General features: G+C 39.3%; 1 protein-coding gene across 1 annotated transcript in view; it reads right to left on the bottom strand.

Moving 5' to 3' along the window:
- LOC105385759 (NPC intracellular cholesterol transporter 1) overlaps positions 1-13,324 on the bottom strand; it is a 54,476-nt gene that overhangs the window by 13,657 nt on the left and 27,495 nt on the right. Inside the window, 9 exon segments of the mRNA XM_048626102.1 lie at positions 458-659; positions 982-1,260; positions 1,687-1,863; positions 3,612-3,683; positions 5,499-5,643; positions 5,645-5,692; positions 6,209-6,421; positions 6,763-6,839; positions 8,079-8,304. Coding sequence (XP_048482059.1) covers positions 458-659; positions 982-1,260; positions 1,687-1,863; positions 3,612-3,683; positions 5,499-5,643; positions 5,645-5,692; positions 6,209-6,421; positions 6,763-6,839; positions 8,079-8,304 — 1,439 coding nt within the window.

Below are 13,324 nucleotides of genomic sequence, written 5' to 3'. Positions count from 1 at the left end.
GCTGCACATGTAGGTTTCGGCTTAGTATACCAATTTTGCAACACCCTGTACGTTTCCCACAGTTACTCAGCATTTAAGGTTCAACCACAGCAACTAGCGCCGCCAATTGAAAAAAACTGAAGTTTTGGAAAAAACGCTTTTGAATAGAAGTTATAGTGCTGCTATGGAACCTTAAGCCTATCATAATTTCCAGAAACCCTAAAAAAACTCACTTGGTACAATCAATAATCTTGTTCAAATAGTTGATCTCATTTCCCTGATCGTCCACATCGGTCTCGTTGAATATCTCCACATCGTTCTGGAACCAGCCCCAGATGGACTGTATGGCACAGTTATCCCACATTTAGACCTAAATACTATAACTACCACAAACCTTACCTTCCTTAGAGACTAGATGCGGAAAATCAGCTCGCCGCAATAGATAGATAGATACCTAAACACCTTTTAACCCACTCACTTGGTACAATCGATAATCTTGTTCAAATAGTTGATCTCGTTTCCTTGATCATCGACATCAGTTTCATTGAAGATCTCCACGTCGTTCTGGAACCAGCCCCAGATGGACTGTATGGCGCAGTTGTCGGGGGTGACTGGGCCAGTGAAGGGAGAGGAGAGGGGCGCGAAGCAGATGTCTTGGATGCCCGTTGTGTTGCCTAGAGCTGGAAATTAAAGGTGATGAGTTTGTTGCTTAGTGGTATTTTTGATAAGTTTGAATTTTGGCACTACAACTTTATGAGAAGCTTTCGTTTTTAAATTAAAGCCTTTGAGCTCACTATACATACTTAAATCTTATAATGTCACTTTCAAATTGTGTTATACTGTGCCATTTCAAGAAAAAACAGCGTATGTTTAATGGCCTCTGAAAGGAGAAAAAAACGCTAACTTTATGAGTTTAGCTATTCCTGTCAATGGGCGACCTAAACCAATCATTAACTATCCAAATACCAAACCATATTTACATAAAAAATCTAACCAACTAACCTTTAATCCTCTCCTGCAGCGCCCGCACTTCAAGCAGGAAGCTCGCGTTGAACACCGGTCCAAAGTTAACAACGCCATCTAGCGTCTTATGCTCAATATTCGGCAGCCCCTTAGAGCTAATTATGAGCATCTCAGTCCGGTAGAACGGCTCGAAGTGAGAGTCAAAGTATTCTCGCTCCACTCTGGATCGAGATGTGGGTGAGGCCCACAGTTCCACTGGGTTTGTTGTTATCTCCATGTATTTGATTCCGTGGCCTAGACCGACGATTAGGCAGAGACCTGTGGAAGGGATTTTGTGTTAGGTTAGGTTGGACTGTGATGCTGTAGGGATGATTTATTATAGGGTGGAATTTAGGCAAGGGATAGATAGTTTTGTAGCCTCCGTTATTTGTAGACTATAAGAGCCTTTTATTGAAAGGAGGGTAGACATTTAACATTCATTATGAATTTTGCCATTTTACAACGAATAACAAAAACTTCCCATCGTTCAAATGTACTATTGCAGTAGATTTATGGTGCAAAACCAAAAATTATATTTTCGTATTATGGTTTTCTGTGACAACCTCAAAAGTGGGCATAAGAATAAAGGCTATATCAACGTCAACTTGTTTTTCACAAAGCTTAGCTTTTCATAATTACAGGAGAGTCGATTTTAGAGACCATTTTCTAGTGCTCTAATAATCTCAACTAAACCAAACAACTCACCCAAAAACAGCACAATCCACGGCCTCGACGCCATCGTAACACCCAGCCACTGGAAGAAGTCTTCCATCTTGGTCTCCGTGTCGGCCCCGAGCCTCTCGAAGAACGTGGCGGGCGCGTCGGTGGCGTCGGCGCCCGTGGGGGGGGACGCCATCTCCTGGTCGTTGTCTGACACTACACCTGATCGTGTTAATGTGGTTGACGTGAAAGAGAGGTGGTGGTTGGGGAGGCTAATGAAACGCTAAGGAAACTGAAGTGAAACGATATTGTTTCATAGGCGTATGCTATTGGCCTGTGTATGACTGGGGTTTAGGGTCCTATCTTATGTTTTGTTTAAGTATATACAACATTATAACGGATAGTAAATAGAACTCACAGGTTGCGGTGTTATACCTATATATTAACGTGTTATAGATCAAATGTAATAGAGGGACCAATAGACATTTTATTAAGATGTTAAGTATCGGAGAAATCCTGAACACGAGAAAAAGTTACTATATCGGCAGGATATCGAACCCGGGATAAAACATTCAGTATTGTTAACCTTATCGCCATTCAATCGTCTGCTTTATAATATAGAGTAAATTATTTATAGCATACATTTTATAAATATGATATTGATTAACAAGTGCGTTCAAAGCAAGCAGTGGTAGTTACATAGGCACAGGATTCGAACCTTGGTCATCACACAATTTGAGTTCATTCAAACCATCACCATTAGAGATATTCATGCTGTTAGTCACCATATTTAACCTTAAATATTTTACTTATAAAGGGGTACAAGTAACATAATTATTTTGTATATACGAATTAGGGCGGATTCGACCAACGTCGAGTAACTTTTTACTCACGAGTAAAGTACCAGTTACTCGCGAGTAAGCAGATTTTGCATTCTACCAAACCTGAAACCAAGATAACTAGCTTGTCCCAAGAATAAAATGTTATACCGCCAAAATTGACCGTGTAACGAGCTTATCCGAGAGTAATTTTGTAATGGTGGCAGCACATCAGCTGATTAGAAAACCGTCATAATGACATATAAACACATCTGTCAAAACATAAACAAAAGTACGTTAAAAGGCAAAGTCTCAGAATAACAACAGCGAATAAATTATTAAAACATAAACAATTTCATACTTTTATAATCCATTCAAACTAAGTTGGCATGTCATTTCTATTGCATGCTTTGAAACGCAGCTATTTTTATTTTAGTTGCATTACAGTTTCGTTCCTCGTTCATTCAATTTAATCATGGTATAACTTGGTAGAATGCAAATGTACTTATCCTAGATATTTACTCGCGTATAATTTTAATTCCGGTATAGTGATTCTCGTGTAACGTGATGTTTGGACGAATTCACCCTTAATGTTTTAGATAATCAAACTCTTGAATCTCTGTCAATGTAACTTGCACCCTAAGAGCCATATTTCAATGAGACACAGGAGTAAACAGAACACACAAAAAGGGTGGCCCCAAACTAGGAATTCGCCCGTAAATTAAAAAAATTCCCCACGCCCAATGCGCTTTTTGATGCATCCCTCAACTTCCCATGGAATTATGTCCCTAATACTACCCATTATAGTATAGCATCATCACGACCCTTCACGTCCCCATTGCTGGGGCACGGGTCGCCTTCCAATGAAGGAAGGGTTTTAGGCCTAGTCCACCACGCTGGCTTAGTGCGGGTTGGCGGACCCCAATACAAGCAAGCTTGTGCTGAGAGAGTTGCCGGGTAAGAGGGCAACCCGACTGTCAGATATTTTCAAGCTGCCCCCAACGCCTCTGACTAGGCTTAACGACCCACGGCTTAACGTGCCGTCCGAAGCATACGAAAGTATAACATAATATCGTCGCATCCCTTAACTTCCCACTGAATTATGGCCCTCACCCTTACCTCACCACAATATAAAACACAATAAATACGTACTGGAGCGATGGCTGTGCAGCGGGCTGGTCTCGGCGCCGTCGCCCCTCAGCGCGCGCGCCTCGCCCCATCCGTCTACACATGCACCGGGACCGTAAGCCATATGCACCACGACCGTATAGCCTTTAAGCCGTGTCCCCACTAGGCAAACTGTTAGCGACGAGATACTGAGATAGTCAGTAGATAGTACTGAACTAGCAGACTGTGGACACTCCATTTCAAATATATGGAAGAGCGTACTAAATCGATACGCCGCAAACTCAGTCGGTCGCTAACAGTCTACCTACTGGGGACACGGCCTTATAGACGCATCAGTGACTTGTGGTGATACTTTGAGTCGGATATTTTGTATGTAGGTATATTTATTATACTTTATTTCCAAAAATTATAACATTACTGTATAGTTATCGAATAGGAAAGCACTGCCTAAGATCTTATTGGAAAGGCAAAGCTTTTTATGCCAGAGAGTATATCACCAGCAAATATCCGGGAATGAAATTTGCTTCTGTCTTGAAGTTAGAATATGTGACGAAGTTTCCAAAATGCTGTTGAGATGACTACGGGAGGAATTTTAACAGTTCAACTTTTACGTTAAGTATAGAAATTGTGATGAGGCGTCTATAAGGCTATGCGGTCGTTGGTATTATTACACCCTTTATATAATATAGGAATAACGGCAGAACACTTAGCATATCGGTGTTGGACACGTTCAAAATATTTTATTGGACCAAAATAATTGAACAAAAAATCTGGGTTTAATTTCCAAAAATGGGCAACCCGCTTAGCTAAGAGTAGTGCCGTTTAAAAGTGCATAGATGGGAATTTATGGTCAGTGTGTAATGTATAAAGTAAAACTAATAAATTACTTATACAAAATAATATTACGATGTACATATAATGAAAATCCGTAATTATTAGTTAAGTTATCGACATATTTTTAATGTTTTTTCATGTAAATACATATTCACATTTAAAAATTGTCATACTTGTAACAAAGATTGGTGTACTTATTAAACCTCATTTATTAGTAAGTAGTAAACATTCACAAGACACAAATTCCCATAGATGCAACATAAATATAGGTAAATAAAATAAATCATAAGATATTTCCATACTAAAATGGGGAACAATAAATTATTTTACACTTGTTTATGACCATGCCACAAAAGTTTTATGATTTAGCATGGAAAATCTTCTTCTTGATTTGATATTGCAAAAGGCTTTTTATATGAATTCCACCATCTTGATTTTAAAATGTTTATAGCTTTGAGCTTGCCATTATGATTTCATACACCGAAACGCGAAAGCTTCTCATGGGAAAGCCACACATGTGAAAACAGCCTCTTTCAAAGCCTTGTGCAAATCAAAACAAGTGCCGACACAGAAAAAAAGTATTAGTATGCCTCTATGGTTCTACCATTCAACAGAAGTAGACCACCACCAGAGTTTCAAGGCACTAAATGTCTCTACAAGTTTATGATAGTTCAGTGTTGATGATATATAAATGTGTTTGTGAAGTAATGTAGTATGTATGTGCAGTATTTTATGAATATTTTGAATACTATACAGGGATTTCATTATCAAGAAAATTACTAGCGCCATCTATAATTTAGATTGTCAGAAAACTCCGAACTCAATCTATTTGTTTTTAGATTAAATTTAGTTATTAGAAATCTCATTCAAAATCTGTCATTGACTACGACCAAAAGAGGCCAATCGATTAAACATTCCTTATCATAAAACACATAAAAATAAAATTTTTAGAAATCTCATTGAAAATCTCTCAGGCCAATATTGACCATGACCAAAAGAGCCCAATCTTTTAAACATCCCGTATTATAAACACAATAACGTTCTCATACCTAAAAAAACAAAAGACACCCAACTCACCAACAACATTCGGCTCCTGATTACAGCAATAAACCCCTCCCAGGAACAGCGTGGTGAATATCACGAACACTATCGCCATGATGACGGCGTATCCGTCAGCTCCGGCGATGGAGAAGGGGCGGGGGGGCGCGGGGCGCGGCGGGGGGGGCGGGGCACGAGGCGGAGCAGTCGAGGCAGGAGCAGCCGGGGGAACCCTGGAAGGGAAGAGGGAGGGTAAATTGCTTTGTATTGTGGAGTCTATGGAAATATGCCTCTTAGATGGATGCTTATAAAATGGCAGAGAACCAACGCCGACATTTTGATACACCACGACTGTAGCTCCATCTAGCGGAGCCACAACGGAACTTACCGGACTGCTTTCAGAGAATTTTCTAGTTGCCGCATTATATGGCTTAAACCCATCTTTAGCCTCTAGTATGGTGGCGACTCCCATCACAGAAAACTATCGATGACCTAAACACAGCAGGACCATAATCTCCATACAAACTAATGGCAACTTACGGGACTGCCTTCAGACTTCAGAGCACTTCTTCGTAACCGCACTATACGGCTTGAACCTTACTTTAGACTCATCCCCAGGTATGTAGTTGATCTGGAAGGGCACATAGGGGATGGTGGCGTCTCCCATGGCACTGAACCATCCACCACCCGGCACGACAGTAGCTCCACCTATAGTAAACACAAAACAACGCCATCTAGCGCCAACTTACCGGACTGCCTTCAGAGCACTTCTTCGTAACCGCACTATACGGCTTGAACCCATCTTTAGACTCATCCCCAGGTATGTAGTTGATCTGGAAGGGCACGTATGGGATGGTGGCGTCTCCCATGGCACTGAACCAGCGGTGGGCTGTGCAGTAGGTGGCTCCGTAGCTGCCACACATGACGCTGATGGCGAGCTGACTCATGGAGGGGACTTGTACCTGGGGGGGGAAGAGAGGGGAGATTAGGGGGTTTCAAAAGTAAGTGTGTTGCTTGCGAGCTTCACTGCAGCTTAAAATATTTTACTATGGGGATTCTGGGGTAAAAGTAGCACGGGATGTCGAAGCTACGTGTGTGGGATACCCTCCGATCCGATGGTCCAACGTTTTAGAGACGTGGCTAGCCGTAAGGTAGGCCGAAGACAGTGTTTGTAACGCTCATAAAAGTTACTTTTGAAAACTGTTTAGTTAATACTCAGATTATTTCAGTGTAGGAGCACCTACAATGTTGTGTTACATCTCTGTATTTCTAGTAATTTCTGAAATTCACATGAAAAGCTTACCTCTTTACACGAGTTGAACGTGGCTTGCATGTACGTGTCCGAGAGATGGTAGTCGATCTCTTCGATGTATGCGATTCCTGAAATGACAAAAAAAGATTTTTGATAATCGGTAACAATAAATACATCTTTCACGTGTCTTTTATAAATATGGGACTTTAGCATGTACCTAACTAATAAATTTTACATAATGATTTTCCTTGTATACTATACCTAACTTATTCTTTTGCAAAAACAATCATAAAATAAAATTATTGAATAAACAAAAATAGATTAATTGGGCTCTGCTAGGTTCAGTGGTTGTTTTAGTTAAAATAAAATAAATTGGGTACCTACGACATAATGTTTAAATAAATTCCTTTTGTTATACATTGGCTTCAATCTATTGCTGCTCTATTTCAACATTTCATCTTGTATAATCAAGCCAGTGGAATCAATACTCAAGTTATGCTCGAAGGGTTTCCTTTCGTGTCATTAAAACACGCTTGTGACACAAAAACATTATGTAATACATAATTACTTTATAATACAGAAACCACAGGTTGTGAGTCAAAATGAATCATCAAATTGTGTTTAACATACATGATGTTGTAATGGGAGATCATGCTAAATAATCTAAATCTTTTCTTAGTAGTCATAGAAAAATACATTATTATTAATAACCTACCTCTTATAGCAAAGCTATAGGAGCAATTTAGCATGCCGAATATCTTGCTATGGTTCTCATATAAACCCATTCGACACCCTTCAAATCGAATCATTCGGCACGCAGTTGCAATCATTTAATAAATATGCCGTAGGGATACGTTTATGATAGCTTCGACCTCCGGACAGACGGCGAAGACTGCGGAAGCAGATGGGTGACAAGGAAAAACTGATCTAGCCTGCGGTTACAAGAGCACAATGATTTCCCTAAGAGGATGTGGAATAACTTATTTCTCAAGTAACTAAAACAAAAAGCATGGAAAATTTATCAACGAAACCGTCTTGATCCTACGCAGCTCCCCAATATAAGACGTTTTGGACCCACAGCAATGTTGAGACTTATTCTGTCGTGCAGGTCGACAGGAGCCTGTTCAAAGTGTTCAAGTGTTCCTTAAATAAATACGTCCAGCGCACCCTGATCAGTCAGTGACAGGCGCTAATCTGACTGGCAAACCCTAATCTACCTCTCGTCACTAACAAGACTTAAAGCCGGGTGAGAATTTCCCCGACATACCTAATCTAAGACAGATTAGCTTTTGCAAATCCTTTAAATATAACTCTAAACCCTAGTCAAGTTCAAGTATAAGAACACTAAACTGTAGAAGAGCACTAACCCGTAGCAGAATCATTGACGACCTTCGCCGGATGAATATAATCCGCCTGGTTGTTCCCGCAGGTCATGGCACAGATCTGCTTGAGGAAGTTCTGGTAGCAGTTGGGGCATCGGCCGAGCAGGGTGGCGGCCGTGCCGATCTTCTCGTCGAGGTTCTTGAGCTGGTCCGTGCCGCAACACGACGTGCCTGTGGCTGCGATGTCGGGGCAGTACTTCTCGATGAGCATCTGGGGATAGAGATGGAGGAGTTTTGATTAATGCTAAATAAATTTAATATGATAGACCTTAGGAGTTATTATTGTTATTAATGAGACAGCTATCTGGGTTCTACCACTTGGGTAACATGTAGTGTATTTTGTCTAATGTTGCAGTCGAGAAGAAGTCTGAAGGGTTATGATTACCGTTATGGCGTCTCTAATAGGGTGGAGATTAGCCTGGATTATTATTGTGTATCCGACTGATAAACACATATTTTTGAATTGAAAACTGACTCTTGTAAAGATTATAATCGACGACAAAAATACATTTGTTTAAAAAGGTTTTTGGGCTCATGTCTTGGATTGGATGTTTGCATATTGTAATATCTCGTACAAGGATAATTAAATATAGACAAAAAGCCTGGTAATGGTGATGTTTGAAGTGGTCTTAAGAATTATTCAGTTGAGTATTGTTCAAGACTACTTATCGATTAAGTACTTCGGCAGTGCTTGGATAGTAATGATAATTATGCTTTATATTATTGCCACAGGCAGCTACAGGGGCTTTATCCCTGTAATTATGACAAGATCCTATATGAACCGCATATAAGCCAGACTATATTTTATAATATGGATCGTTCAAACTGTTTTGAAACGTATAGCAATACTCCAGCTAGCAAGCCACGCGTGTTGCAACTCCGAAGGTGAAAGATATTCGGTTGTGTAGTTGACTTATGCAATTTCTCGGGTGTGCACTACGTATTATGCATGTTTGATGTTTGTTTACTTGGAATAGACGTATTCCAATCCAAAACAACTGGTACTATTCCAGGACCGCGACGCTAATAGCAAACCATGAAAATTATACCATACAATACTAGAGAATTTTGCATATCATAGATATGACCTGAATAGAATTATCAGATATGTAATCATGAAGATTCTCCTTTACTACACACTTTAATCCAATTCACTTCAAACATCAGCCTTTATTTCTAGCGATTTCTATTGGCCAAGCCAAAGCTCCTTTCAATTCAAAGTCCATAGCGATAGCTTTCCGGATAGCAACCAACATGTACAACTCTTTGTTTATCCAGACTCAGACAAAGCAACATCTGACTGCTGCCGTGGCGCCCGCCGCCGGCAAATCAAATGTGTATCAGATACGAGGGGTTATCACCACTACCCTTCATGACTTCACGTCATCCTGACCTGGTGGTGTAGGGTCACGTTGTATTGACTAGGCACAGGCGGGCATTGTTGCATTAGTGATAAGATACCGGGATTATCTGGACTGTGAGCACGAGATTTGGTCGGTGGTGTCATCGTATCGCGGACATAATCTCTTGTCGAGGGCGACTGGATGACGCTACAGAATATCTCGTGCTAAGTTTACTGTAATATGTGCTTATAGATTGTAAACTTAGTGTAAACGATGATTTACGCAAACGGAGGTGTTTGCGTTTTCATCTGGCATCTGCATACGTCTTCTGTCATTTCGATTATCAAATTGATCTCTCTTTTTTTTGCATTGACTACCGAGCGATAAATGCATAAAAATCATAATACCTATTAGTATTGCCATACATAACTATTATATTGCCAATGACATACACTTTCGAGAAAAATTAAACTATGCTATAACTATCGATAAAAGAAATGCATAGATTGGCATTCATTGTTGACGGTACCACCTATACTTAATACATAAATATTATAGTAGAGCAGAAAACATTGGCAAATGCCCAAAATATAAATAAAATTAATATTTAATGTGGTGTTTCTAGTTGCTAATAAATTGTATTTTGTACCGCATTATTTAAAGTTAGTCCACAAAAGGATATTATTTCTTTGTCAGAATAAACAAGGATACGGTGAATGGCCTGAATGATAAATGTGGATTTAATGTGTGACGAGCTGATGATAAACAACACAATGACTTTGTTTTATCACATTTTGGAGATCATATCCAAAAAATACTTTGTACCTAATCCTGTTCATAGGCTGTTCCAAAAGCTGTGTTTGTTACGTGCTGGGATTTAAGGGGGTAACGGTTTTTTAGAAAATGACTTTTTTTTAAATACGGGTTATTCGCCTCGCGATTCCCACGAATGTGTAAATGCAGAATTAGGAAAATTGCGAATTGTGCAAACTACGGTTCTCTAATAATTACTTATAAAAAGCTGATAGTCAATCCCCACACTAGTAATGTTAATGAAATTGATTTTTCCCCAGTCTATTTACCTAGACCTGACCCGATTGTTTCAAGTTGTATTTTTATTTTATTTTCGTGTGACCCAAATAAAAAAAGTGTGGGCGAGAACAACAAGCTTTTACATATTTCTAGACATTACTCATTTACACTAGTACGAGTATTTTAGTACGGCATTTCTCTTGCATAATCAATAACATATGAACTGCATAATCACTAACTATAACTAAACTATTTTTTTCAATCTTTCACACACGCACTCACGCCTTGTACTAATGTACTCCCTTGCGGGGTAGGCAGAGGTGCATTGCTGCACCCACTTTTCGCCAGAGTGTTATGTTAGTCCCAATGTAATAGGGGGCGAGCCTATTGCCATTTTACGGGCACATCCAAGACCCGAGAACAAATACCAGTATTCAATCTTTCATTTAAAGTTTAATACTTTTTTTTTATGAACGTTGTTCAGTTTAATTAGCTGCCGTACTACCACCGACATAAAGCAGCGTCGCTCGTCTGTGTCTGTGACACATCTGTCAGATTCATACAAGTTGCGTCTGATTTGATAAGCGAGCGACGCTGCTTGTTATAATTAAACGCTAATGTTCGGTGGTGGTAACCCCACAGGTCTGGTAGGACTTGTTGACGACTTGTCGGGAGCATCACTTTCACACTCTGTACTATTTGAATATACTTGGAGCACACCAGACACATAAATCCGGCACTTACTCTAACCAAATCAATACAATCAAATTGCAAGTCCATTTATCGGTTTTATTACCGACCTAGATTATAAAAAGCTATCTGAAATATCACGAGTCCACAGTAGACCATTGACATGACGGCCTGAATACATGCCATGACCCGGCATGATGAATACTTCAAATACATGACCGAAGACCGTTTCAGGTGTTGGCAGGCTGAATATTTCATGCGTGTGTTCGTAAGCTCGTTAAAGGTCAAAGGTCAAAAGGGTGAAATGTTTATAACGAATGTTCATACGGAGAAAATGTTCTGAGGTACCCAACAGATCATTAAGTATCAGCTGATACGGTCCTTGTAGTTGTCGTGAATCAATCACAGTCCACTATTGGTCATGTTAGTAAATAGTAAAATTTGCATAAATATGATACCTGTACATTTTTCAACAGGAATTCACAGGCAACAACCTAAAAGAGGGTTGGTTTTGTATTTGCAAGCCGACTTTTTGCATTAAGATCAATTCAGTAGCCATTATCATCACTTCATTAGCCAAGCACCATCACCTGTCCTAAGCCCTCCTTGCCACATATTATTGTCTTTGCCACCCTCACCCAAACAATCATCAACTATCTATGTTCATTACACGCTACGTTTGCCTATTCGTGCACTTCAAATGAAAAGTCATTCACACTATTCAGCTTTCCCAATTTGTGTTATTAATATTTTATATCTTGCAGGTTTCAATACTTTCAAAAGACATACTATAGGTAAGAACGAAACAACAAGAACAGTCGAAGAAAAGCCATCTAAAAGCTATTAACCGGCGGTGGTCGGCAAAATTCACGAAGTCCCGTTTATGCTTGAAAGAGTTCCTTCGTTTAGAGTCCATTGACCGGAGCCTGATCGATTTTTATCAAGAATTCATGTATTTTTTTTATGTAAAACGTGTTACAAACATACATAATATGTACTAGAAAAGAAGATAGTGTAACAAGTTGCAGGCAAACTAGAAATACTGCTTTTAGCACTAATTCCGTTGTGTTAATATTCAACACCGCATTCACTATAAGTGCAATCTGTTCAAAGTAAGGAATAAAAAGTAATGGTGTAAACGCTTTTACAGATCTTATCATTTACCATTGAAGTCCCTTGCATCGTTAAAATAGTCCAACAAATGCAAAAAAATGCTTAAAATATGGATAGGTTGTTTAAAAACCCCTTAGTCAGTCCAAGAGTTTCATAGAGAAAACTCTCTTGAAATCCGACGCAACAGCAGAAATATTCTCATGAAAATGCTCGAACTGTATATTTTGATCTGTTTAGGTGTATCGAGCGGCCGAATGGTAGACTTAACGTGCTCAAATATTCGGATACAAATCTTCTAACACAGATATGATAAGACATCCCTATAGTTTTAAATATCACACTACAGACACAGAAACTTCTAGAGTCGTTAAAAATAATGACGTGCAACCGGATACAAAGCCGATCGGATTATCCGGTTATGTCGAGACGGATAACGACGTCGGATGACGTTGTTGCGTCAGACTTCAGGAGAGTTCTCTCTATAACTCTTGAGCTGACTAAGTGGTTTAAACAGCCTATCCATAGTTTAAATATATATTTTGTTGTTGTTTACACAGCAGCATGTCGATGGTTTAAATTTAATTTGTGACCGATAGATGTGAAATGAAAGCCATTCCTCATACCATGACTATCAAGTCGGTAACCAATGCTTATGAACAAACACAATCGAATAATCAAAGTTATGCCATGAAGCAGAACAAACTAAAACATTACAGGAAAAATAATAAACTGTTTTTATGAAGCTTCTACGTAAGAAAGATGAGTAAGTATTTGCTAAAGTTTTAGAATCAGTTTTTTGTAGGAATCGTAGTGTGGAAGATTTAAATTTTGATGAAAAACTCTGTTCCCTGAAAATTCCAAACAAGCATATACATACAAGTGATTTCAACCAGCCAACGTCCGATATTTATAATATAATAGACCAAAAGATAAGGTTGTCTGTAGGTCAAGCGGTCCGCGACACAATATTACCTGGCAGATTGTATTGTTTTGCACTAGTGTAGTGTCAGGTTTAGACAGTGAAGTCCCTTTGTTAGGTCTGGCCTTTTAGTC

The sequence above is a fragment of the Plutella xylostella genome, chromosome 3 (assembly GCF_932276165.1).
Source record: "Plutella xylostella chromosome 3, ilPluXylo3.1, whole genome shotgun sequence".
In the NCBI taxonomy this organism is placed as follows: domain Eukaryota; kingdom Metazoa; phylum Arthropoda; class Insecta; order Lepidoptera; family Plutellidae; genus Plutella; species Plutella xylostella.
The sequence above is the reverse complement of the archived record's forward strand: the minus strand, read 5'-3'. Positions and strand labels throughout refer to the sequence as shown.